The sequence below is a fragment of the Amphiura filiformis genome, chromosome 12, assembly GCF_039555335.1.
Source record: "Amphiura filiformis chromosome 12, Afil_fr2py, whole genome shotgun sequence".
In the NCBI taxonomy this organism is placed as follows: domain Eukaryota; kingdom Metazoa; phylum Echinodermata; class Ophiuroidea; order Amphilepidida; family Amphiuridae; genus Amphiura; species Amphiura filiformis.
In genome coordinates this window covers 53,568,223-53,596,221 of record NC_092639.1, presented here as the reverse complement: position 1 = coordinate 53,596,221, position 27,999 = coordinate 53,568,223, and the positions used below count along the sequence as shown (strand labels likewise).

The 27,999-nt window shown below is 36.6% G+C and overlaps 2 protein-coding genes across 2 annotated transcripts; one reads left to right on the top strand and one right to left on the bottom strand.

Moving 5' to 3' along the window:
* Window positions 1-6,971: 6,971 nt before the first annotated feature.
* LOC140166406 (lipase member K-like) lies at window positions 6,972-10,754 on the bottom strand. The gene is made up of 2 exons (XM_072189863.1): window positions 10,682-10,754; window positions 6,972-9,227 (listed from the first exon to the last, which is right to left on the bottom strand). The coding sequence occupies exons 1-2, from the start codon at window positions 10,746-10,748 to the stop codon at window positions 7,444-7,446; spliced, it is 1,851 nt and encodes a 616-aa protein (XP_072045964.1). The 5' UTR covers window positions 10,749-10,754; the 3' UTR covers window positions 6,972-7,443.
* A 7,460-nt stretch (window positions 10,755-18,214) lies between these two features.
* Window positions 18,215-27,743, top strand: LOC140165423 (uncharacterized). Its single transcript, XM_072188728.1, has 4 exons — window positions 18,215-18,588; window positions 22,422-23,042; window positions 24,439-24,518; window positions 26,999-27,743. Exons 2-4 carry the CDS (start codon window positions 22,454-22,456, stop codon window positions 27,470-27,472), a joined length of 1,143 nt encoding a protein of 380 aa, XP_072044829.1. The 5' UTR covers window positions 18,215-18,588; window positions 22,422-22,453; the 3' UTR covers window positions 27,473-27,743.
* The last annotated feature ends 256 nt before the right edge of the window (window positions 27,744-27,999 follow it).

Genomic DNA, 27,999 nt, shown 5'->3' with positions numbered 1-27,999 from the left:
AACATTTTAACATAATGTTATTTAAGTATTGACACAATATTTGGCAAAAATGTTTGTAAAAATAGTTTACAATAACATTTTTGAAAACATTTAAAAATATTGTTGTAGTGTGTTTTCATACAAAACGTTTTAAAACGTTATCATGACCTTTATATAACCCGACATTTTAATGTTATTAAAACGTTTTACCTAAACCAAAAGCCAAAATATAACTTATTTAAAACGTTTTTAAAACGTTTTTGTGTTTGCTGGGCACATTATCTATCAAAATCCGGCGGTGTTATGTCATTCATGCTTTCATTAAAGATGAATAACAGTTTGTCCGAGAAAACTTTGATTTCTGCAATTGGAAGCTCTCCAACTTTAATTCTTTAGGTTGTTCAAATATATTATATTTTAACGTTACAAAGAACATTTGAGCCAAGAATGAACATGATCAATTGCTTACAGCTTTGCGTGTGATTTTATATACCATGCAACATTAATGTTGAAGTTTTAAAAGGTTTAAACTTTGAATCATAATTTCTTGGAAGTATTCCGAAAACATTAATGTGTGTGAGAAATTTTTAAGCCAGCTGGAATTCTTTATGTAGTAATTTTGTATGCAACATTAACGAAAAAAGATATTTACAAATACCGAGCATCATCTTACATGCAAGCTTTCGTTTTCAATATCGTGCTCGTTTTCAAATTTGAACAAAACCTAATTAAATGTTAAAAAAACGTGTTGTTTAAAAGAACGAAAATAATTTCATAGAACAAAATATGAAGCCCGTTGACAGTTTAACCACTAGTGCGCATTGTGTTGAATGATCTTTCTTACAAACTTGGATTGAAGTGAATTGACACATGCGTTATGTAATAGCTCATTTCTTCGCGATCATTCAACCGATTCAGTAAAATGAATGTATAATATGCAGAAGAAGATGGGCTACTCGCTTGCGTTTAGAATGTTGGATTCTGATATCTATTTCTCGACTTACGTTCAAATTCATTTGCCCGGTAATTTTTTCTGGGACACCCTGTATACAAGGTTTGTTAACAAAGTCTTCATCTCAAGACAAGCGGTACGTTATTTATGATAAGGAAAGACGCTCGAGGTACCGTTGGAATGTACCTCATTTCTTAACACATTATAAATAAATCAAACCTCAGGTTAAACAAAATCTGAAGGTTGAAACTGATAACTATTGGAAATCTGTTGTTGAGCCCCTCTTGAGCCAGGGGGATATCCCTAAGCTGCTGGAAAAATGTGAAACCGATTTAACCTGGAAATCGTTGATATATTCTTTACCCAAAGGTGTGTTAAAATTCGCTATACCCTGCCTTCCTTTACAAATTTAAAACGCTGGGGCAAAAGACTTTTTGACACCTGTCCCCTCTGTAAGGGTAAAGGAACCTTACTGCACATACTCAATAATTGCCAAAATATGCTAGATCGATACTTATGGAGACATAATAATGTTATTCGTATATTTTTATCCACATTCAAAGAGGCTGAATCGTTTAAGGTTAGCCGAGAGTTTTTCATGCGCTTGATTTCAGAGGGGCGTACGTTCATAACAGAAACAGCCATGCAGAAAATGAACAAGCGTACCGGGACGTAGGCCTACTTACAATAGAATATCGATCCACGGTCAAGACATGAAAAGGCTATGAAACTTGGCTTAGCTCGTGCCCGGAGCTCGGATGCCGGGGGTGGCACAAGCCGTTTTCGGCAATTTTCACAAGGATTTTATAAATTTTAAAATTGATTGGGGGCACTTCGTCAAGCTACGCCCTGGAAAATGTGTTGATTTTAAATTTATAGCCTTGATATCTTTGATGAAATCAATGCTGCTATTCCCCTGATTACAATGTAAGGGTAGGCAACAACAACAATATCAAAAAGCAATTATTTGTAAATCGAATTTGGGATGAAAATCAACAGACCAATTTCTGAATTATATAAAGTGAAAAACAATCAATCACGATTCACTGCACTCAGCGAATCAATCAAATAAAACTAAAAAGAAAGGAGCAAGAAAGAATAAAGAAATAGTGACTAGAGAAAGAAAGAGAGAGAAAGAAAATGAACGAAAAGAAAGAAAGAAAGAAAGAAATGAAAAAAAAAGAAATGAAAAAGAAAGGAGAAAGAAAAGAGGAAAGAAAGGAAGTAAAAATGAGAAAGAGAAAAAAAAGGAAATTCAGCCACACGGAGACTCGAACCCACAAAAATATTTCATCTTAGATTCCCAGTCCAACGCTCTATCCACTCGGCCAAAAAAGGGGCATAAAGGACTACCTCTTGGGGGAAAGAAAGAAAAGGAAAAGAGGGAAGGGGAAGGGGGGAGAGAGAGAGAGAGAGAGAGAGAGAGAGAGAAAAAGAAGGAAAAATCAAATTTTGCCCCTTTTTCATGTTTTTCGTACAAAAATCACAATGCACATGATTTTCAAGCAATTTGTGTATTTTTTACTAAAATATCTATATATTAAGTTTTAAGCCAAAAAAAGTGATAAATTGGGCACATTTTCTCAAAAGGCGCACGTGATATTATACCGTAATACAATGGATTAGGCCTACCGTAGGGTTTTTCAAAGATTGAATTATAGGTGAGTGAAAACCAAAATAATTCTCCATGCAAACCCCTCTTTTTATGAGACACTGAAACTGAAAAAGACAGCTCCACTTAAGCATGCTCTGTATTCAGTCCATATTCGAGAAATCGAAAATAAACCTCTCCCTTTGATAGGGATTAATTATTCATAAGGCTGGATTTAAGGTGTGAAAATACCACAATCAACCTGTCTACCTCTCCTCTCTCTTGGGAGTTGTAACCTTTGCCAAGTTCTTGCCCTGCGAGGCTCCAACTCACTTGGAGTGTTTAGTCGTCGTATGGGAGTCTCCGGCCTCGGGCCTGCCGGCACTGCGGCCTTGCTGGACATAAAGACTTTGTTAACGTTTTTATTTTAAGAAATTGGAGGGAACCGTCTTTACATATCCTATATCTTGTCCAAATTTGAGATATCGAAAATGGACCTTTCCCTTTTATAGGAATTTCTTATTTTTCCAAAATGTTTATTTTTATTTTTAACCTCTCAAAAGGTAGACACAAAGGTATTCATATGCCACAATTAACCTCTACGCCTATCTCCCTCTTTTTCTGAGAAATTGAAAAAGACAATTTGATAGGCCTACCCATACTTTTACCCAAATTCGAGAAATCGAAAAGGGACCTTCCCTTTCACGGGGATCTTTTCATTTATTCAAAAGGTTAATTTTATCTTTTAACCTTTCCAAAAGGTGAATACAAATATATATAAATACAATAATTAACCTCCACGCCTACCCCCCCCATCTTTTTCTGAGAAATTGAAAAAGAAATCCCAATAGGCCTACCCTTCATATTGTCTAAATTCGAATTTTTCTATTTTTCCAAAGGGTTAATTTTATTTGTATCTTTCCAAAAGATGGATATAAATGTATGTAAATACCAAAATAAACCTGACTTCCTGTCCCCCCTTTTTTCTGTGAAATTGAAAAAGATGGACTTTTCAAAAAATGTATTTAAATTTTTCCAAAAGGTTTATTCTTTTTTATATCTATCCAAGAGATGGATAAAGGTGTGTTAATACCACAGTAAACCTGACTACCTGTCCCCCCTCTTTTCTGAGAAATTGAAAAAGACATCTCTATTGTCATATCTTTTATAGTCCATCTTTGAGAAATTGAAAATGGACCTTTCCTTTTTATAGGGATTTTTTTTTCATGATCCGATCGGCCCGGTCGATCGGCCCGGCTAATCGGGATATACTCCAGTGACACGGGCTCCACCTTCACCGAATCCTACACAGTGATGCAAGATCGTACAATCTTCAAAAACTTCCACGTTGAAAGCACCTTGGAACCCTGTAAAAAGGTGATTTTGACCCAAATTCTCTCGCTAAACTGCATGCGATCTCCGGCCATTTTGTTGATCACGAGCAGCTTACCATCCGCCTCTACCGCAAACCGTCAATGTTTGTCGGCGTAACTCAAACTGCGGTATTAGACCGTATGTGTGCTGTGTATGCCTGTGGAAGAGGTTGATATTACGCATGCGTAGTTTTGCCCCTTTGAAACGTTCGGATTTGGTTGGAAATTCTGAACAATTCCGAACCAATTCCGAACAAATCCTAACCAATTCCGAACAAATCCTAACCAATTCCGAACAAACAAATCCTAGCCAATTCCGAACATTTGTTCGGAATTGGTTAGGAATTGTTCGGATGGGTTAAGTAGTCGGATTGGGAGGGGTTATGGGCCATAGATCAGCTTACACAATTGACTGTACTCAAAGCGGATGATATAACTATAATTGGATGCAATTACATATGATTACAATCGCGTCCGCATTATGGCTCTTAGAATAAACACGCATGTCGGCGCTAAAATTTTGAACGAACTGATGGAGGAAAACCTCGTTTTTTTTTTTTTTTTCTTCAATTTGGAGTGAAAATCAAATGGAATAGCAATTGGCAGAATGTTGAGAGATAATGTAGGTATTCAGATGTCTAAATTAACGTCTCGTAATCAAGATATCGATAATTTCACAAACCAGCTTTTTCTCAAGCAAATTCTCCAAAATTTCCCCCAAAACGGGCTTTTAAAATTTAATCGGTACTGTATTTGGTTCTTCCCCATGGCAACATTATTTCTTTGATCGATTTGTAATGCAATACGAAAAAGAAGAAAACAATCGCTCGGTGTGGATTTATACGGAGCGCACATTTGAAAAAAACCTCATGGAACGTGTTTTTGATCTTGTGAACATGGTGGGTAAAAATGCTTTAAACGAAGGATTTTCAAATTTATTCTAATAATTTGTATATAACACACACAAAAATGTTAAGCTACATCCAATGCACCAACATTTCACTCGCTGCGATATTTGATTACTGAGAAAACTCTGTTTTAGAGAACAACTTTATACGTCTTTTATACGTTTTTTATACGTCTCTTTGTGTAACCTTAAGTGTGGCAATCTACAAGTATATGCCGATATTGAAAATAATACCATCGGTGGCGGTACAATACCGCCCAACATAATTGCCACATCCCAAAAACCCGACATTGTTTTATTTTGGCCGGCAGACAAGCGAGTCATTCTATTTGAACTGTCGGTGCCATTCGAGCCGAACATTGGTAAAGCCAACTCTATCAAACATGATCGGTACGCTTCCCTTGTTTCCGACATTACCGACGCCGGGTATGATTGCTCGTTAATTGCCATCGAAGCTCTAGAGGCTTGATTGACACCGACAACAAAAATAGGCTGACTCGTTTGTCAAAACAACTTAACACCCCAACAAAATTCAAGGTATTGAAAGACCAAATTACCAAATCTGTTCTCATGTCATCTTACTCCATCTTCAACTCAAGACATGAGCCAAAGTGGAATGTCCAAGAAGTCATATAACTTTTTTCTCACCGCCATGATGTATTTCCTCATTGTTTATGTGTATATTTGCTGTTTGTAATTGTGTTTACCCTTGCCTAAGATCGGTATGGATCTCAGTTGATCTTGGGGTTATATGTTCTTCTTTTGTTAATAAAGATGATTAAATAAAATAAACCACTTGTCTTGAATCACTGAAATTTCAGTGAAGTAATGCCTCAACAGACTGAGAACTGGTACTGGCCGATGTGAAATGACTCTCAAAAAGTGACCGGGGTGATCTAAACACCGAGGACGTGACTATATAGTAGATAAAGGGTGAGAAACAGACCATTACCATATATTATCGGTGTCTTGTTGAGGTATGGTGAGCATGTATGTCAAGTTATGAGAAGGAATGTTTTGTAATTTTAAGGGGGAGGTTTTTTTTTAAAAACCCTAGATGATAATTATAACATTCAAATCTTGCGCTCGCAGGTCTTCAATGTCAGGTAATCCTTTTTGTAAATCCCATACCATTGGACCCCTGATGTCGTTACGTCGACGAGCACATCGTTACTGCGTACTTCACGGCATTGAAATGAGCAGTAAAGATGCTCGCTATAATCTGAGACTGAATTAAAACGACTAGTTTGCGACTGAAGTCACTGTCAATCAAACTCCACACGATTCTTGATTGATGATTAGTGGCGCAATAAAGGAAATGTTGATTTATCTGGTGTATCGGAGAAAAGGAATCGCAGAAAATTACGAAAAATGCCGGGACTTTTACAAGGCACTTTTCTAGTAATTTTTGACACGGTGCCTTCAGGAAAGAAAGTTTCCTATTACCAATGCCTAACTTTTGAGACGGTTTGTTATATCTGAAGGTGTCAAATTAACCACAGAGCACAGTGTTTTGCCGCCGCATTCTGAAATTTAAATCATCACAACAAATCGCAAACAAATCGTTTATGAGTTTATTTACAGGTGACGTCAGACGCAAAGTAATTTTTTTATATAATTATATCTGGCTCCGATTATAACGATGTGCGCATCGGCGTGACGTCATGTGGCGACATCGGGGGTCCAAACGCAAAGGTTTATGGGATTTACTGAAAAGAGACGGAAACATGTTGAGTTGATTGCACACTATTGAATTACATATCTTTAGTAAGATTTATAAGCCTGCAATGGTCTATACCAGTTGAAATCCATTGATCCCCTATGGAAGACATGGCTTTAATCTTCATGTAAGCATACTCAGAGTTAGCCTGGTATCGAGATATGCAGACTACGGAATAAAGCTGTGTAATCCCTCAACGAAGTTCTTGACACTAATGCTAAGATGCTTACATGAAGGATAGACCATGTACAACAAGTGCACGATTTATTCTGTCATGAAAAGCGTCGACACACGATATCGCACTTCATACCCTCACCTCTTAAAAAAGTAAAGCTTCGCAATAATCACATCCAGTCAGTGGTTTCAAATCTTGTAGAAATGACATACAAAAAAAATATAAAAAAATTAAATGTAAATTTAGATATTTATATAGCGCTTTACGCCGTAAACTGCCTCAAAGCGCTTTACATTTATTCCGCCGTTATTCGAATATGTCGGAACCACGTTTGCTGCCTACAGATGGCGCAGGGTTCATCAGTACAACGACTGTGACTACCCCTAACAGCTTCCCATTGCACCTGGGTGGGTGAGGCAAGCGAGACAAAGCGCCTTGCCCAAGGGCGCAACACGGTGGCGGGATGGGGACTCGAACCCACGCACGTCAAGCAAGCTCTCAGATTATGAGTCCAAGGCCGTAACCACTGACCCACCGTGCCTATCTTCCATGTCAATCATAAGCCCTCAAACGCCCGGCTCAATCACCTGAGAAAAATATAACACCCTATCTATCATTTTCAAAGTCTCAATTTGGCACACCAAATCAATATTGTCAACTCTATTTCTTGATTAAGTCTCTGCTTTCTCACTTCGCTGAAATTGTCATTCCACTCTCCGCTGGCATCACGTTCAAAGCATACGTATCTAAACCGCTGTACCGAGAGAGTCCTGCGAAGCGGCTGGTAGGGAATATTGGTCAAGAAATGGTAGTAACTTCTTGAATATGTCCTCCTCTGAATTCTTGCCCATCATATGATCCAAATGTCCATACCCTTCAAAAACTAACCTCTGGTAGTCTTGCTCTGGGAACGCCTCTTCGCATCTTTCATATGCACGTAAAGTCGCCTCTGGTGGGAAAGCCTTGTTTTCCTTCCCGCTGTAGAACATAATGGGTAAATCTAACCGCTTCATGTGCGTCATGTACGCTTTAGATTCAAGTCGTCGTCTGCTGTCGAAATCCGGCAGATACATCGCCGAGTTCCCATGCTCATCCACTAGATGCTGTTTTCGCATACATGCAGATAGGTGTTTGAAGAACGTTGCCGTGCCGTACCCGAATACCTCGTGAAGAGAAGCATGGGTCTGGGGATTTAAGTTTTTATGTTTCCACATGAGACCGTACATGAATGTGATACGATGGCATACGTGATTGTCGCAGTGTTCATCAAATGGGGTGGTTGCGTCAGTGAAATTCTCCACAAACATATTTAGGGCACGGGACATGATTCCAGCTTTTGAGTCTGTATACGCGCTGAGACCTTGCACGCCAAGACCATGTAAGATTTTTGTAAGACGCGAGTGCGCTTTTAACCAATTGACTGCTGATGGTATGGTACAGAAGGCCACTTGGGATGCTACAATCGACCGAATCTTCCCTTCAAGCTGTCCCGAGAGCATTGACATAAAGAATGTGATGGAACCAACACAATGTACGACAACCTGTACATCTTTCGCGCCTGTTTTAGTTAGGATTCGATTGATCGCCATGGGCATATCATTCTTCGCTACCGAGTCGAAGTTGTGCTGTAATTCATGGGCGGCCATTACCACAGATGCACGCCATTCCACTACCCATACGTCGTAATCATGCTCCACAAGAAATTCCACAAAGTTCTTATCGATTGTATCCAGCGTAAAGATCCTAGAAGACACCCCCATTCCGTGTGCAAGCATCAGCGGACCTTTGGTGCCGCCTTTATACCGAATCAACGGTAGTCGAATGCCGTCGTTTGTTTCGAACCAAAACACTTCCGGTTCAATTCCTTTTACGTTCAGGGGTCGTTTCTCCCTCGGTGGCGAATCCGGATCGAACGGGGAACTGGCAGCTGTCAGCATGCCGTAAGTCTCCCATATAATACCCATATAGAATCTGCCAAATTTGGCTTTCCATTTTAGCTTCTCCATGGCGCTCTGTGAATTGATTACTTCGATGTTCAGCATGTCTTTCATGAAGTCCTTCCATGTCATGAGAAGCTTCCCCTCCGCTACTGCACGTCCATTGTTGCTAACATCCGTGCCTTCATACACGATAAGATTCAGTTCCGTGGTATCCGTCATGCCCATTTCAAATGCCGAATCCTTATGAAATTCTTTCTTGCCATAAAGGTAATAGGACTGCCCTTCCTCGCTTGTCAAAACCATCTTATATATACTCTCACGCGTTTCAATTTTATCCTTGCTCTTGGCCAAAAGCTGGAACTGTCCATATAACACTGTCATTGGATGCTCGGACATGGCCTTGCAGATTACTGTGCCGCAAATCTGAGCCGAGTGCTCCTTGTCTAACGTGATCATTTTCTGGACATCTCGTGATTCGATGGTCAGAGCAAGGTGGCAGTGATGGGGATGGTTGTTGAAGTGCAATTCGCCGGACATCTTTTCGTTGAAGCGAATACCAGGCTTCATTTCGTCTAATTTCCGATCTCCGCCTGTATAAAATAAGGTAAAATATGGGATAATAAACTAATCCAACGGTTCTTTTTTTTTATAAATACATGTAGTCAAATGATCTTATTGAAAATGTCAAAGTTTGCAAATTAACAGTTAATTGATGATCTTATAAAAGATTCGACTCAATATCATAAATCCTATTAGCATGATTACATATAGTCATCTATGTAAATCAGTGACGTGGTGCGAGTTATCTAAATGGGGGGTGGGAGCATCGGGGTTGGTTGAGGGGCACAGGATTTGCAGGAGGGGGAACCGGTTGTTTTTCGGCACATTTTCTATGCAATTTCACTGACGTAAAGAAAAATGTCAAACTAAAACGTTGGAATCCGTTTTCGACAGTCATTTCTTGCCAAATACGTTACCTATGAGAATAGTCCTCATGTTTTGATGTTAAATATAGGGAAACTCCATTGATATCAAAATTGGGGAATATAAGAGAAGTTCAACCTTTCTTTACATCGCAGCAACCTGGATCCTGCCCTACAATCTTGGAAATAAGTCTTGGAACGCTAGCGTATAAAGAATGGAAATTGCCACCCACTCTCCCCCGTGCAATGTTGAGAAATGCTATTGTCTTCAGTGGTTTCCAAAAAATATGTTCCAACATTGAATGATGGGGAGAGGGGAAGGGTAAATCATTGTTGGAGATGTCATTTTTGTTCCCAAACACAATATACGTCATATCCATGAACATAAGGAATTCTGCACGGAATTTCGTTAGAGTGTGCCAAGCGTTCCAAGTACTTCTTTCGAGGATTGTAGCCGGGGATTGTAGTCTCCTAAACCTTTATCACGTGACCAAATACGAAATAAACAAATTTTAGGGACTGATCAATGTTTTGCAAGAAAACGTTTACTTATATTAAATGTTTATTTTTTCAGTCATTTATCATATATATGCGGCGGCGGCCTACGGATAAGTTGGCAAATTTCGGAGCAGAGAGGGGCGAGAATGAGAGGAGAGGAGCAGTGGCGTAGCTACGGGTTGTGGCGATGGCGCCCACGGCTAAGGATACATAATGGTATTGATCAATTCGGCGCCCCCTTAGGGTACCGCCCAGGGCACGGCCTTGCCCCGACGCTACGCCACTGGAGAGGAGATGAGAGGTGCATGGGATGGGAGAGGGGAGGAGAACTCCAAATTGCAAATGGGTGGTTGAAAATACAACAAATAGAGTTAACAAAGAGTCATCATTAAAACACATAAATTGAAGAAAAAAGACACAGTTACACGACAGAAAACATATTGAAGATAAACTTTGTTCAAGAATGGCTGTCTCGTTGATATGAAATGCCGTTAAATAACTTAGTAAATTATGTTAGTTACATGTAGGCTACCCAATAATTATTAACAATGTCATTATGCAATTCTCTCCAAAATGATCAGATCTACAACGTATACGGTTTATTCAGTCGTAAACGTTCTTACCTTCATCAAGTTTCCTTCTTTTCCTTGTTGGTCCTTCCCCTTCATCTTCTGTACTAGTCGTTGCCATGACACATAAATCGTTTTACCAAAGGCAACTATAATAACAGATACCTAAAACACAATCGAACAATAATAATGGTTACCAAAGGAACATAATCAAATTAAACCGTAAACATGAAGATGAGGTCGGGGACGAAAGAAGGGACCGTGAAAATGAGCATCGCGACAAGGAAGTTTTGCTCCCAGTCTAAAAGCTATGTATAATGTGACCCCAGTGTGAATTCGCCAGTGCTTATTCAGAGATATGGACCAACATTTCGAAAATCAACAGAAAACAAAGAAAGTTTAAGATCAAAATTGATTTTTTTTAGTTATGACAAGTGATATATCTTGTTTAATGGAGATTTTAACTTTTCAATAACCAATTACCTATGATACTCGACAGTTCGACTTTACAGTTGATACAAAATGGCCTTTGTTTCCATTCATGTTTAGTTTTGCGCAAAGTAGGCTAATGATGGAGAGAACACAGATTGATTGCTCAGTCTGTCTTTCTAGAACAAAACGTAGTCAAATCGTTTCACACTCATTGCTTTAGAGGCGCGCCATATGATCTCGGGGGGGGGGGGGCACGATGGCGACGCCGGGGCTCGAACCCGTAAGCTTCCGATTATTAGTCGGAGCCCGTTCCGCTCGGCCACCGTGCTCCATAAATTGAACCTTTTAAGGTTAGCAACTATTTTAATCTGTTGCGATTTGATAGGTCACAGCATCTTGCGAATGGTAGTGAGATTTGGTCCTTGAGTTATGTTGTAAAGAGGGCTGAAACAATCACATTTTTGTTATTTTTCAATATTATATTGATTTAGATAATGAAAATCGATTTTTGTTTTGGCTGCTGCGACCAACACTACCTACTCTACCCTTGAAAGAACCTGTTTAGATCCTCTTTTTTATAGTATTCCAAATATGACCTTGTGCTTTACGCTATTTGCATTTGAACACTTACTTTTACTTTGACCTCTAGCCTTCTACTGATTATTATACGAGTATAATAGTTCATATGAGTATATAACTGTGGGTCATTAAATTTGAAATTGGTTATATTTCCTCTTCAAATTAGTTCTGGCAATTATATTAAATACTGGTGTTCCGTATCCTACAGTATAACCACCAGCTTTTTTCATATTGTTGATACATACATGTAGTTGGCATCAGTGTCTTGTCAAACTTACCCTGTCCAATGGTGCAAACTGGTGTATAAATCGGGATATTATACTGGTAAATCAATCAATCAATCAATCAATCAATCAATCAATCAATCAATCAATCAATCAATCAATCAATCAATCAATCAATCAATCAATCAATCAATCAATAAATAAATAAATAAATAAAGTATTTTATTATGTTTGTAGACATGGGACTTTTAGTTCTGATTTTTAGATTAAATAATGTATACCCACGTTACGCACATTTTACGCGGTTTTTATGACAGTCAACATATTTTAAATTAACAACTTGGGAACTGTGATTTCAGGCATACTGAACATAATAATACTTCCAGATCACTTGCCCCCTTGCTAATGCTGTGGGCTTGTGCCTAGTCTTTAACTACCGCCTTCCGGCCAATATATTATGTATAGTATTCATAATGTATGTGATATGGATATTATGACTACGTTCTGAATTCATTATGGGTTAGTGTTAGTGTTTGTGTTGATAGTGTTACGATATAAAATATTGGGAGTGTAATACACGTACTTATTTCTTTGTTTACGGGAGTGCTACCGCTATTCTAAAATTGCTCATAAAATGATCGATATTTTAATTTTATTTTGTTAAAATTCGAATCGAAGCCAATCAGACTAAATTGCATGATTCTATAAAGAAGGAACAAAACATTCAATAAAAAGTACTGGGTGAGACATTTCAATAGCATAAATTTTTGAACTGAATTAAGAATATGAACACTTTTTAAAGCACGATAATTAGTCAAATCAGTAATGTACTTACCAGACAGATAATTTAATATCAGCATTTGAATGGTGGTATTATTTTAATCCTTCAGCTATCGTGCAAGAGTTAACATTGCAAAATGAAAACACCAATTATCGTGCACCTGTATATTTTTAACTTTCTTGTGGTTGTCTGCTAGATAGTGTCGGGCGATGTTCAATACTGCCGGCCGCTGATTCTACTGTCGAGATCGCCAGATCGATACTAATTCGGTTGCTATCCGATATCAATCTTGTTATCTGTATCATATTGGTTTTTTTAGTTTCAATACAAATTTACACAATGTGAGCAAGTTTGTTTGCAAAATTATGCAGACGATCAAATGCATTAATAAAGTAGCGACCTACTGCTGATAGACGTAGTTGAAGAAGTAGATGTCTATTCCCAGCAAACACAAAACAAAAAAGGTTATAATATTTCGGATATTTGGTTTTGGTAAAATCGTTTTAATAACATTAAATGTCGTGTTATATAAAGGTCATGTAAACATTTTAAAACGTTTTGTATGAAAATACGCTACAAAAATATTTTTCAAATTTTTCAAAATTTTATTGCCAAATATTTTGTCAACACTTAAATAACATTATGTTAGAATATTTGCAGTAAGTTATCAAAAAACGTTTTTGTATTTTTTTGTACGTTTTGTATTATAACCTTTATATACCCTTTATATAACCCGACATTTAAACGTTCTAACCTTTGGTGAATGATTGCGAAAATGTTTGTGTTGGCTGGTTATACTGCTATATTGATACTGTTGAAGTAGGCCTAACTGCTGATATATTGCTGCCGGTATACTAGTACAATGTATTGACGAAGTAGCTATATATCTAGTTATATACCGCTGATATCGGTACACAAAATGTTATTGCTGATATTTTCATTGATAAATATTGTCTATCTACTGCTGATATCGGTATTGATGAAGTAAATATATCTACTGCTGATATAGATATTGATGAAGTAATTATCTACTGCTGGTATAGATATTGATGGAAGATTTATTTACCGCTGATATTGATGATATTTAATTATTTATTTACCTACTGCTGATATTGAAGCACAGTATGTTACTGCTGATATTGGTATTGATGAAGTAGCCGTGTATACTGTTGATATCAGTATTGATGCAGTAACTGAAGTGGTAAAAGTATTATAGAGAGGAGGGTATTATTCTTTAATTCCTGTTTCTCAGGGGACCAGGCTATTTTATCATTAATTTGCTATGTCACCAGTGGTTTAACACGTATTTATGAATATAATGTTAACAAATAATTATACAGTAGAAACAAAGCAACTTATTCAACTCCACTCTTACACCTTTTATTATTATTATTTAATAAACACTCGATCATGTTATGTTATTCAATGTTGCATAATTTATAGGTAATGTATACCCAGCAAACACAAAACGTTTTCGACATCATTCGCAAAAGGTTATGAAAGGTTGTCAGAAAACGTTTAAAATATAAAGGGTATATTAAGAGTATAAAACGTTTTCATAACCGGAATAAAATTTTTTTTGATAATCTACTGCTAAGCAAACAAAAATGTTTTATAGAAAACGTTTAAATACCGGGTTATATAAAGGGTATAAAACGTTTTAATAACATTCCAAAAACATTCTTGAAACCTTGATACAAAACATTTTAAACAGAATGTGATTTTGGGGTTGAAAAAATATTTTGCGAAAAATGTTTGCCCAAAATGTTTTCAATAACGTCTTAAAAACGTTTTCAAACCTTTATATACCCCGACATTTAAATGTTATTAAAAGGTAAAAAAAAACATTTTAAGAACATTTCTGTGTTTGCTGGATTCAAATATTTTAACATAATGTTATTTAAGTATTGACACAATATTTGGCAAAAATGTTTGCAAAAATAGTTTACAATAACATTTTTGAAAACATTTAAAAATATTGTTGTAGTGTGTTTTCATACAAAACGTTTTAAAACGTTATCATGACCTTTATATAACCCGACATTTTAATGTTATTAAAACGTTTTTACCTAAACCAAAAGCCAAAATATAACTTATTTAAAACGTTTTTAAAACGTTTATGTGTTTGCTGAGTAACGAGTACGGTAGTTATCACATTATTTGCTATAGGCCTACTTATCCCGTGTCTAGAGAATAATTGCACTGCCAACTTTTGATGGAAACGCGCACTTTAGGTATCGAGAAATATTTTAGAGAGGGCGGTATTATCATTTAATCCAGGTTTCTGAATTAAAGGTCAGGTCTATTGCAAAAACAAGTTTATCTCTATTCGAAGAGAATAATTATTACATTACAAGTTGACACTTGTTGCAATTTTTTATGCGTATTTCTCCTGAAAAAGGAGAAATTGTGTGGGTAAAGTTCAGCCTCGTACGTGTTCTTCCCCCGTTTGAAGTGTACGTGTTCTCCCCCGTTTGGCTGATGACGTAGGTAAATGAAGCGGACACTATACCATGCTCTCATCATACAATAACAATCACTTTGACAAGTTTGACATTAGCAACAATGAGTTGTACTATCATTTACCATAACAATGCTGCATAACAATATGCACACTATTGTTCTCATTTCGCAACAAAGCCCACCCAGTATTGTTACTATACTATGCGTTTGCTTTGTAATATTGACCACTCCAACTCAAGTTCTAGGATTAGCACAACGATGCATTACAAATCTACAGCCTGTCACTCATACTTGTCCAACTTGCCATACTCTCAACTTCTACGTTTACGACGTATTTGCTCAGATGATGATGACTTTGTCACCAAGGCAGATGAGATGATGGCATTCTTCAAACTTCGTGGATACCCTGAACATGTCATTAAAGCAGCACGGAAGAGGATCTCCATAGCCCCAGAACTGCACACACGGAAAACGCCAACAACACCAGAATCCCGCTTGTTATAATATATCATCCCATCAACAGCTTGGTTGTCAAAACATTGCTGAGTAATTTTAAATTACTTCAGGAATGTAGAGACACCAAAGACATCTTCAAAGACCCACCACTTGTGGCCTACCAAAAATCTCTCAGATATGTTGGTTCATTCGGCAGACCCTAGATAATTTTGATTTTTTGAAATTCGCAATGTAATAGGGGAGAGCGGGGAGTGTTCGCCCTAGGGGCAGTTTTGCCCACCCCTTGTTTCTCAACACTACGGCTATCGGGGAATTAAGTGATGGCAAAATTAGGTGAACTGCAGCCAAAACAAAAAAATTACACCAAAACGTAATTTTTTCTTGCATTAATAATGTTGTATTATCATTGATACATAAATACAGATGGTTTTAATGAAAATCTGTTTTGGGAACATATGGGATTTGTCAAAGATTTAATGAAGTTATAAACTCCTTATTCGATTTGTATTTTGCATACTCTGAAGAAAATACAAAAATGTGCCCCATCAGCGTATTATGCAAAATATTTATAATTATACCATTAAACAAGGTAAAACTACTGAAAAGCATGGTTTTTTACGTTATGTGGTATCCGTATTAATTACTCATACCACCGTTTATGTCCTAATCCATAATCTCCCCGAAGTTGTAAACATTATACGTTTAAGCTCACTTTGGACCCCTACATTTTACCCTGACCCGACCCCTGCAACAAATTCATGACTCCCCAGAAGAGAATGAATGCCCTGTATACTCTTTGGTAAATGTTTGCATTTAATATGTTATTGTTATGCAATGTTTAAACCTTTTTAGGGCGAACTTACCCCACCATATGGGCGAACCTGCCCCGATATGGGGCAAGTTCACTACTTTGCAAAACTTTTTTGTTTGCTCTATCCTGTTGCTATTGTAAGGCCTATAGTTCTGGGATTGTTGCCATATATAGCTAAGACATAGGGCTTTCACACATAGGGCGAACACTCCCCGCTCTCCCCTACATATTTTATGGCAAATGATTAAAAATTGATATTTTTGATATTTAACAGTACTCGAAGTAAACTTGATAAATCTGATGATTTATACTTAAAGTGCATGTAGGTGGGATGAAAATTTTGACCTTTTGTATTCAAGATATGGATTTTTTCCCCAAAACACCAAAAAATAGGTCTTTTTGGGAAAAAATCCATATCTTCAATATGAAAGGTCAAAATTTTAATTGATCGTCGGCTTTTCCTCCCAGCTACATACACTTTAAGAATATATCATTAGATTTATAAAATTTACTTCGAGGACTGTTATTATATCAAAATGTGAAAAATATCAAATTTTAATAATTTGTCATAAAATTTGTATTATATCGTGAATTTCAAAAATCAAAATTATTTGATATCAGAAAGACATTCTTCGTATTCATAATGCAATTCGATATGTCTGATGTGCTCTAATGTCCCACAATAAATACTGTCCAAACGGTCATACCCCATCCCTTAAGAGTCACAAACAAATATGAGGCTAACAATCTCATCACCAGTGGCATAGTTCGGAAATCTCCATTCAGCCACCATTTAATCACAAGTTGTTGGGTACGTAGCAAACACAAAACGTTGTACAGAAGTCGATTAAATGCAGGGTTAGAAAAACTATAAAATGTTTTAATAACATTTAAATGCATTTTTGAAAACGTGATGCAAAAAAATCCAAAATAATGTTATTTATGTTGGCAAAATATTTTTCAATAATGTTTGCCAAATATATTTTACAGTAACATTTTAACAAATTGGTTTTAAATTTGTTGTAGTGTTGTTTCATATAAAGCGTTTTAACATTGTTTACATTACCATGATTACCTCTATCAGTTTGTAAAACCCGGCATGTGTTTTTACGCACGCAGAACGCATGTTAGGAAAGTCTTCGGGGATATTTTGATTTTTTTCGCTATCTACTGAAGATAGCATTTAACGTCAAATCCCGACTCTTCATGTTTATTAAAACGTTTTAACGCAAACCAAAACACGTTTATAATGTTTTTAAAAATGTTTGTATTTGCTGTTTTTTTTCCTCCTGTACCTATCACATTCACAGGTCATTCTATTTGTGTGTACAAGTATAGGGGTTATAAAACTGCGTCTTGCTAGATGAGAATCAGAGAATGTTAACCATTGAACAAGTGGCGACTTATAATTATAAGGTCTACTGCGATTTTGGGCGACCTTTGACCTATACAGGTTTCTATGGGGCCACTTTTTCTAAGCTAATTTTGGTATGATGGATGGGTCATTTTGTTTTCAAAATTTTTCCCAATATTAAAAAAAAAATCCAATTTTGCCTCAATTTTCGAAATCTGCCAAATTTGTTGCCAATTTGCATCGTATTTGGCCAAAAGGTTCAACTTTTGATATAGCGATGAGTCCCAATTTTAGAGCCAGGTATATTTTTCAAAATAGTCTCAGCGGCACATCCCTACTCGAACCAAACTTGAGTACCCCCGGGTTTTTAGCAACCCTGGTGAAAACTAAAATCATCACAATAATTTGCAGAGTATACGTCAACATAATCAATGTGTGTATTTATCAGTCTGTTTTGCAATCGATTATCTTGTGTCAATAAATTATTTCATTTTTTTCGATATCAATATGAAATATTGTAACTGACATCCATAGCTACTACATCGATTACATATTGACGTTATATCATGAAGATAGAGCAGGTAGCATCTGCAGTTTTCTTACCGAATAGATGAATTGAGCGAGGTTACATGGTATTTAAGAGAGAACGCCGGAGAGAGATGAAATGAGCCAAGTTGCAATAGAGAGAGTAAATTAGACTCCGTATCCATGCAAGCAAGAATCAGCATTTGTTGATTTAGAGTTGTGTGTTTCTGCAGCATGTTATATCTAGCAATGACTTACATACACATCAACATGATCACAAATGCTCTAGTTGTATTTCTGGAGTGAGGAGATGAATTGGTAGTATCGGGGTGGAAGGTAAGCGAATTTGTACTGCATGTTTACTATACTCAGCTGATGTTGCACATAATCGAGATGGGGCCTGTGGTTATTTATCTTTGCCGTTTAATATTAGTGAACCTTATCATGCTTATGGGCTCGGTGTTGAGGATGCGTAAAATGTGTTGTTCTTTTTTAGAGAAACAAATGATGCTTTGGGTGCAATATTTGTATGCTTTTTTGATAGATGTAAATTTCATCGTTATAAGATTAATTAGGCTATGTTTATGGATATTAAATATGCCTTAATAAAAGCTTACGGGAAATTGATTTGATATGTTTATTGATCTAAATGACAAATATCCATCTTTCTGCCCATCCCCCTCTCCCCTTCCCCAACCCTCCTCATTCCGTTTTCCTCCGTATAATGGTAATGATTATAATTATGACAAAGAGCACAATGACTTTTGTGTTGGTATAGAAGGACCGTAACGAACCTTGCAAACTAAGCAAAATTTACCAACATATTTATTTCAAAAATGCAAGTTGTTTTCACCCTAGTACTTATAAGAGCCTCATCATCAACATTAATTTTGCTGCGCTAGTCTGAAGCTGTCCGAATAGAAAGGGACCGTATACAAATTACCTAAAAGGGTATCATACACCAGGGGTACACGAAAGCTAAAGGGAGTGTTCACAAAAATACCCGAATGGGTTAGAAGTATGTATTGACGAGAGTGTATTATGACATTTCTTATCATTTTATCGTTTAATTTGAATGATCTTTTTTTTAAAATAAATAATCACTAATGGACATGTAGCATAGTCATATATCACTTCTATTACTGTTAGATTTGAAAGAAGAATTAATTTAGGGTATGTTCTTATTTTTTGTGTTTCCTTCAATCACACATGTCAATTTCATGCGAGTATAACTGTACCGATAGATAGTATATACCGTCATATAGGAGTACACGCGGAAGAAAGAAGTATATCTACATGAGAAAATGTTGATTTAATAAATAATAAAAAGCTGCCCTAAGTAATTCTTGATAATATTAATAAATAAATTTGATCATTGCAAAAGAGAAAAACTAATCGCTCAGAGATTAAGAAAATGGACTATTCCAGATGAAATAGCATCTCCGTTATTTTTGTCCTAATACCTCTAACTTCCTGTCAACATGTACGTGTTAATAAGAAAAAGTGTACACCTGGCTAAATTATATGTATACAAAATTGATGATTTATAAAAGTTGAACAAGTAGGCTACTCATGGCAGCTATCAGATAGATCAGTCTATCTTCCACCGTCCCGGTACACGGTATAACATTTATCTAGAGCCTGATCTCTGACTGTCACGTTTCCCTCGAGTATGTGTATGTAGACGTACATACTACATCCCTCGATTTCCTTTATAAGGAACTACATGTAGTATTAAATGCGACGACAAACTATAAAACTGGAACACTTTATAGCCGTTATTCTTCCATTCTATCTTCCTCCTCCCTTTCTCCTCGTGTACTCCCTCCCTTTCTCCTACTCTCTCCCTTCTATTTTTCTCTCCCCCCTTCTCTCTCTCTCTCTCTCTCTCTCCTCCTCCTCCTCTCTCTCTCTCACCTCCTCCTCTCTCTCTCCTTCCTCACTACCTCACTTCACCCTCTCTCCCTGCTCTAATTTTCGTTCACTCTTGTTTCTCTCTCCCCTTCCTTTCCCTCTCCCCTCTTCCCCCTCATTCTCCACTTGTGTTCGTGCCTCCCTTAATTCCTCCCTTTCTAAAATCTCAGAGAATCAAATTTGTCATCAGCACTCCCATGAACCAAATCCGTTATATATCGTTTTACATTATCTGATTATGGAAGAGGCTGAAAGGAAATGATGTTCATTTGCATATTTGCCAGTGTTAGGGACGAGTCGATAAAATATTTATTATGAGAGGGTGTACGTTTTTTAAGAAAAATGAGAGCAATTGATTTTTTTTTAAATGTGAACGAAAAAGAAAAGTTTTTTTTTCTTGTTTAAATGATTTAAGGACGGGAGTAAAAGGGCAATCTATGGTTGGAAGCATTTTTTTCCATTTTTGTACAATTCATACATGAACAATCCCTGATATATAAAAGCCTGAAAATTGATACGAGGAAAAAAAGCTCTCCGTGCTTGGCATACGATTTGCTCTATTGACAGTGAATAGCGGGTGTGTTTTTAGATATTTAATTTAGACATAATTGAGAACAAACACCTGACACATCCAATATGATAATGAGAATATTTAAGGTGAACCTAACCGTGTACCTCAGATTTTGAAATATTTAAGGCTAATGTCTTTTATTAACTCACTTTTACAATTCGCACCTCGGATTGTTCCTTAAGTATCTGTCAAAGGTAACTGGAACGGTTCAGCGTTGCCTTAAGGATACAGAGTGGCATGATTTTCATTAATGATGTTTTGGGGTTTTTTTTGTGCAAATTTTTGATGTATAAAGATATGTCCACCACCTCAGGAATTCACATAATAAAATATCTCTATACATGAAATATCTCTATATACAACCATTAGGGCATAATTTTGCCCGACATAATAATATACAATAATAATATACATATATTTTTGGTTTACTGTTACTTCTGAATTATAATAAATAAGTGGCTATCTTGAACGAAATCCGTTAATAAGTAAGCTTGCCAAAATAAAGTGAATTTGACAAAAGTCCAAGTGCCTGAATATATACCGTAGTAAAACAAGAAAGGTTTCCTTTGGCTTAGAATAAAAGTATTACTAAAATAAGAATCCAGATAATTTAGATGCATACATTTTCTTCCTACGATATTTATTTTCAGAAAAAATATGTTGAAGGTGGCTTCCTGCATCAAATAAGGGCAGATTTTAAAAAAAGATCCTGTTACAGTGTAGTGTAAATAAAATGACCGCTTGATCGCTATGACCAGATATAATTATTGAAAATAAAGTTTTAACTTGATGTATTTATTTAATTGATAATATTATATAATAAATATTAAAGAAGGGAGAAGAGGTATAAATTAATAATTGTGTTTTCAGGATATCAGTAAAGACCCTGCTGGGATATTTTAAATGAAGTGCGTTTCGTTATATTGGGCGTGCCTGTTAATTTAATAACATCATTTCTAAGTGTGGTATAATGGAAGCGCATATCCAGGAGCGTTGTCGTTTAATTATGACCGTTTAATTGACAAAATTGTGAACGAATTTGATCTGGCTAGTTAAACTCATATAGCTGACGCAATGACGAATTAATGCATCATTTTGAAGTGATACTTGAAATAAGGGACATAGATAGGGGTGGGTGAGAGAGATGGGGAGACAAGAGGAAGGGGTGGAGTGGGGAGAGGGGGAGACGGAGGGGAGATAGAGAGGGAGAGAGAGAGAGAGCGAGAGAGAGATAGAGGTGGAGAGAGGGAGGTGGAGAGAGAGAGAGAGAGAGAGAGAGAGAAGAAATATTATTTATTGTAAATAATAACGATATATAGGTTTATGTAACTCTAGTGTCTCTTTCATTGTCACAGACAAACGGGTGAACAGACAAACCTAAAACAAACAAATAGAAAACAAAAGACAAGTGAAGCAGACATACAGACGCGCTACCTTGCATACAATGACACCCTCCACACCCCCGGTTCCACACCCCATACACTAGTTTTCTCAATGTTTGCTATCTACAGTAGATAGCAAATTTGTTGATTTATTTGTTGTACGTTTCATTTTTACATTGACGAGGTAGATAGAGAGTATATTTGTACACAACTTCCATTAAATATTACGATTATAGAGTCATGAAAAACCAAAAAAATTGAAATTTATAAAATGATTTTCTTAATCTTCTTTTCATGCTCAGATATATGGGAGTTACAGCGATATGTGACGATCATGTTCCGAGCAAAAGGTGCATCAGAACTACCTGGTGATTCTAAATCATTTCCGGCTCAAAAGGTCATCGACAAAACTGCATGGGTCAAATTCAACGTCGGCGGATCTATGCTTGAAACAACCAGAAAAACAGTCGACAAATTACAAAGTTCTTTCTTGGATCTTCTCTTAGATAATGAGATTCAAGAAATTGTCAACCCGCTTCCAGAAGGAGTGTACCGCATTGACCGTGACCCGGATGTGTTTCAGATCCTGTTGAATTATGGGAGATACGGGAGGATTACGGGAGTTCCCGATCACGTGACTGAAGAATTTGTGCTGCAAGAAATTGAGTTTTATAAAATGGGACACAATGTGAAGGAAGCCGTGTTGAAATATTTTGAACAAAAGAGAAAAGGTCCGAACGGAATCAGAATCGAGAGTGTCTCAGTAACGGAAACAACTTTTAAAAGAAAACATAAACATCACAACTCCTATGGAATTCTGGGAGGAGGAGCCTCGATTTCGTGTTACTCCAGTATTCCAGGTGGAGGTACATGCTATGCAGATGTGTCGACTCTCTTTCAATATGAAAAACCTCACTCAAAATGTAAGAATACTATACGGTATTGATGAAGTAGCTATCTACTACTGATATTGATACTGATGAAGTAGCTATATCTACTGCTGATATCGATATTGATGAAGTAGATATCTACTGCTGATATCGATATTGATGAAGTACCTATCTACTGCTGATATCGGTATTGACGAAGTAGCTATCTACTGCTGATATCGATATTGAAGAAGTAGCTATCTACTGCTGATATCGACATTGAAGAAGTAGCTATCTACCGTTGATATCGATATTGATGTTGTAGCTATCTACTGCTGATATTGGTATTTACGAAGTAGCTATTTCCTATTGATATCTATATTGATGAAGTAGCTATCTACCGCTGATATCAGTATTGATGAAGTATGGTCTATCTGCTGCTGATATCGATATTGATTTTGTAGCTATCTACTGCTGATATCGGCATTGATGAAGTAGCTATCTACTGCTGATATCGATACTGATGAAGTAGCTATCTACTGCTGATATTGGTATTGATGAATTATCTATCTACTGCTGATATCGATATTGATGAAGTAACTATCTACTGCTGATATGGGTATTGATGAAGTATTTATCTACTGCTGATATCGATATTGATGAAGTAACTATCTACTGCTGATATCAGTATTGATGAAGTAGTCTCTATCTACTGCTGATATCGATATTGATGAAGTAGCTATCTACTGCTGATATTGGTATTGATGAAGTATTTATCTACTGCTGATATCGATATTGATGAAGTAACTATCTACTGCTGATATCGACATTGAAGAAGTAGCTATCTACTGCTGATATCGGTATTGATGAAGTAGCTATCTACTGCTGATATCGATATTGATGAAGTAGCTATCTACTGCTGATATTGGTATTGATGAAGTATTTATCTACTGCTGATATCGATATTGAAGAAGTAGCTATCTACTGCTGATATCGACATTGAAGAAGTAGCTATCTACCGCTGATATCGATATTGATGTTGTAGCTATCTACTGCTGATATTGGTATTTACGAAGTAGCTATCTACTGCTGATATTGGTATGGATGAATTATCTATCTACTGCTGATATTGATATTAATGAAGTATATAGCTATATACTGCTTATATCGATATTGATGAAGTAGCTATTTACTGCTGATATCGGTATTGATGAAGTAGCTATCTACTGCTGATATCGGTATTGATGAAGTGGGCTCTATCTACTGCTGAAATTGGCATTGATGAAGTAGCTATCTATCGAGTGTAAGTCACTAACAAATTTGATATAGATTTTAATCCATGTTCAATATCGTAACATTGTGGTTTTATACCACTGGTTACACTGTAAACAGGTCTGTAAAATATATACCAAAATAATGAACACATTTCCAATCGTGTGTGTCATTTCAGTTCCTGCCTTATTCCGAGCTGCTTGTATGAAGTGTGGACACAAAGTATGTTTTGCTGACGATGCACTTATTGGACTAGAGGTAAGGAAAATACAGCTGCATATATTACCCCTAATTTCAAACCTGCGGATTAAGATGTGTATAATATATGTGCATGACTTCATTACATGATTAAAGAATAGACAGTCTTTGCGATTGAACCCAGAGGTACGTCACCGTTGATGCGCACATCGGCACTGCGCACTCTCGACGTAATCGCAATTTTAATCGCGAAGGATTTCGGGATAATTACACTGAAAGGGCGAGTTAAAAAGTTGTTTCAAATGTCATATTTATTGGATTGTAGTCCGGGACTAAAGTAACGCTATACCCCAATGATTTGTTGTGGTACTTCTTCACTTTTATTTTTATTCATACAGAATTTCCCGTGTCTGTATATGGATTAAGGGCTCGGATAGTAACGTTTTCATGTATTTTTGTAGGACCTGAGAGCACACCAGACATATCGAATTGCATTTTGAATACATGGAATATTATTGTCCTTCTGATACCAATTAATTTTTTTTGAAATTCGTGATATACACATTTTATTTATGGCAAATGATTAAAAATTGATATTTTTGAAATTCAACAGTCTTTCGAAGTAAATTGTATAAATCTAATGATAAGTGTATGTAGCGTGGATGAAAAGCAGTCCATCATTATGAAAGTTGTAACCTTTTGCATTGAAGATATAGATTTGTTTCCCCAAAACACTAAAAATATGTAGGTCTTAGTGGGAAAAAATGTATATCTTCAATTTGTATTATATCGCGAATTTCAAAAAATCAAAAAGGACATTCCTCGTAATTCGATACGTCTGCTGTGCTCTCAGGTCCCATAAAAATACGGTGCAAACGTTACTATCCGATTCCTTAATCATTTTGGGAAAAAAACTAAAAACCGAATTTGTCAGAAAGCTTTCATTATAGTTTTAATAACCCCGTGAGAATCTATGATGTAGCGCAGCCCCCAAGTTGGATGGTAGCAGTGGAGTTTAGATAAATGTATTACAGAGGGCAGCAGCATCATTTTAATTCATGTTCTCCAATTCAATAATGGAATACTTTTTAGTGATAGTAATAAAGTGAATAGCAAATACCGTGTAAAATTATGGATGTCACCCTCATGTGATTTGGCAGATATAGACCTTGCCATGCTGCGTTGAAACTTTAAAATGTGTATGCCTAAGGGAAGGGGTATGAACGTTTGGACAGTATTTATTGTGAGACATTAGAACACATCAGACATATCGAATTGCATTCTGAATACGAAGAATGTCCTTCTGATATCAAATAATTTTGATTTTTGAAATTCGCAATGTAATACACATTTTATGGCAAATCATTAAAAATTGATATTTTTGATATTTAACAGTACTCGAAGTAAACTTTATAAATCTGATGATTTATACTTAACGTGTATGTAGGTGGGATGAAAAGCCGACGATCAATTGAAAATTTTGACCTTTTGTATTGAAGATATGGATTTTTTTTTTAAAACACCAAAAAAAATTAGGTCTTTTTTGGAAAAAAATCCATATCTTCAATATGAAAGGTTAAAATTTTCAATTGATCGTCGGCTTTTCCTCCCAGCTACATACACTTTAAGAATATATCATTAGATTTATAAAATGTACTTAGAGGACTGTTATATATCAAAAATTTGAAAAATATCAAATTTTATAATTTGTCATAAAATTTGTATTATATCGTGATTTTCAAAAAATGAAAATTATTTGATATCAGAAAGACATGCTTCGCATTCAGAATGCAATTCGATACGTCTGAGGTGCTCTCATGTCCCATAAAAAATACTGTCGAAACGCTCAAAACGCTCATTCCAGATCCCTTAAGGAAACGGATAGCAACATTTGCACAGTATTTTTTGTGGGACATGAGAGCACATCAGACATAATTATGCTCTACTATACAATTTTTTGAAATTCGCGATATACAAATTCTATGGCAAATTATTAAAAATTGGTATTTCTGATATATTTAACAGTCCTCGAAAGACAACAGAACATAATTGCATGTTGAACTACCAAGCTATCTGAATTGGTAAAATTGTGTGCGTCTTTAAAACTTTACTGAAAATGACAAATTGTCATTTGGCGATTCTCTTTCAACAAATTAAGCTATTCCAGAAAATATGTGCACACCCCTGTCCCCTAAAGAGGAGCAGCTTTAAAGGTGGTCTGAACCGTAGAATTATAGAAACTTTCGGGCCTTATAACAGCTAAATTGTTGGTCTAAAGTATATAAGTATACACTTTTGGCAAAGACTTGATAAAGCATCTAATTGTTTTGGAATTTAAGTTTCCAAAAGTGTCCAAAAGCGAAAAAATCCAAGCTTTACTTTAAGAAGTCTGGATTTCCAACAATCACGACTGGGCAAAAGGGAAATCAGAACTCCTCTGCGTGTGCATCTATTTTCTGGAACAGCCCATAGCTTGAGAAAGCAATCCGTCAGCTGTAACATGTACTGACCATTATTTTCTATTTCGTCATTTCGTGCAGGGTTGGTGTCATAAGTGTCATCAATGTTTACGATGCCAAGATATTCTATGTGAACCATTCAGCTCATTGCTGGATAACACTACAAACCAAAAGACTCCACGCGGGGATCAGCAAAATGGCACACACGACGTTCTGCAATCCTCACTGGCGCAAGAAGCTGATCTAATACGCAAAACAGCAACCGTCGTATTTATCCATGAACCACCGCAACCGTCACCTGCTGTGTCGATGCCGATCCCAGGATCACCGACACCAAGTGATGCATCCATTGGTGCTCTTCAGAATCAGGCGGCGCTGGACGCAAGTCGTAATAAATTAAAGTTACCCAAGCTTCCCAAAGTGATGGAATCCCCACGAATTAGCAATAGTTTTGGACGTGGAGGACCAATGGGTAGTGAGGCGTCAATGTCGAAGATGAATGAGTACCCAATGAGTTTTGGTGAATTTCTAAGCTCAGGAAAATGGTCATTATAATGAAAGTTCTTGCACGTATTCTATATAGCCCAACATAACAAAATTCAATTTTCAAGTGCTCAGTGCCAGAAGTGGATAAGTGCATGCACCGTGTTGCGCTCTTGGGCAAGGCGCTTTGACTCACTTGCCTCACCCCACCTAGGTGCAATGGGAAGCTGTTAGGGGTAGGCACAGTCGTTGTACTGATGAACCCTGCGCCATTTGTAGTCTGCAAACGTGGTTTCGACCTATTCTAATGACGGCGGAATAAATGAAAAGCGCTTTGAGGCTGTTTACGATATCTATATTTTTATTTTTAAAGCCATATTATAACATTTCTGTAAAAATAGATTAGTATTTAGTTTCCATAAAATGTAAGCTTTTACTGTCAGATATGTCCCCTTTTAATTTTGAGCCGAACAAGTGAGGTAAAGCATAGAAAATTGGAATTTACTCTAGCGCCAATGTGTGTTACTCCCGCGGTTGTAATACGGTACGATCCTCTGGGGTGTGTGTATGTGTATCCCGCACGCCGTGTACGTACTAAT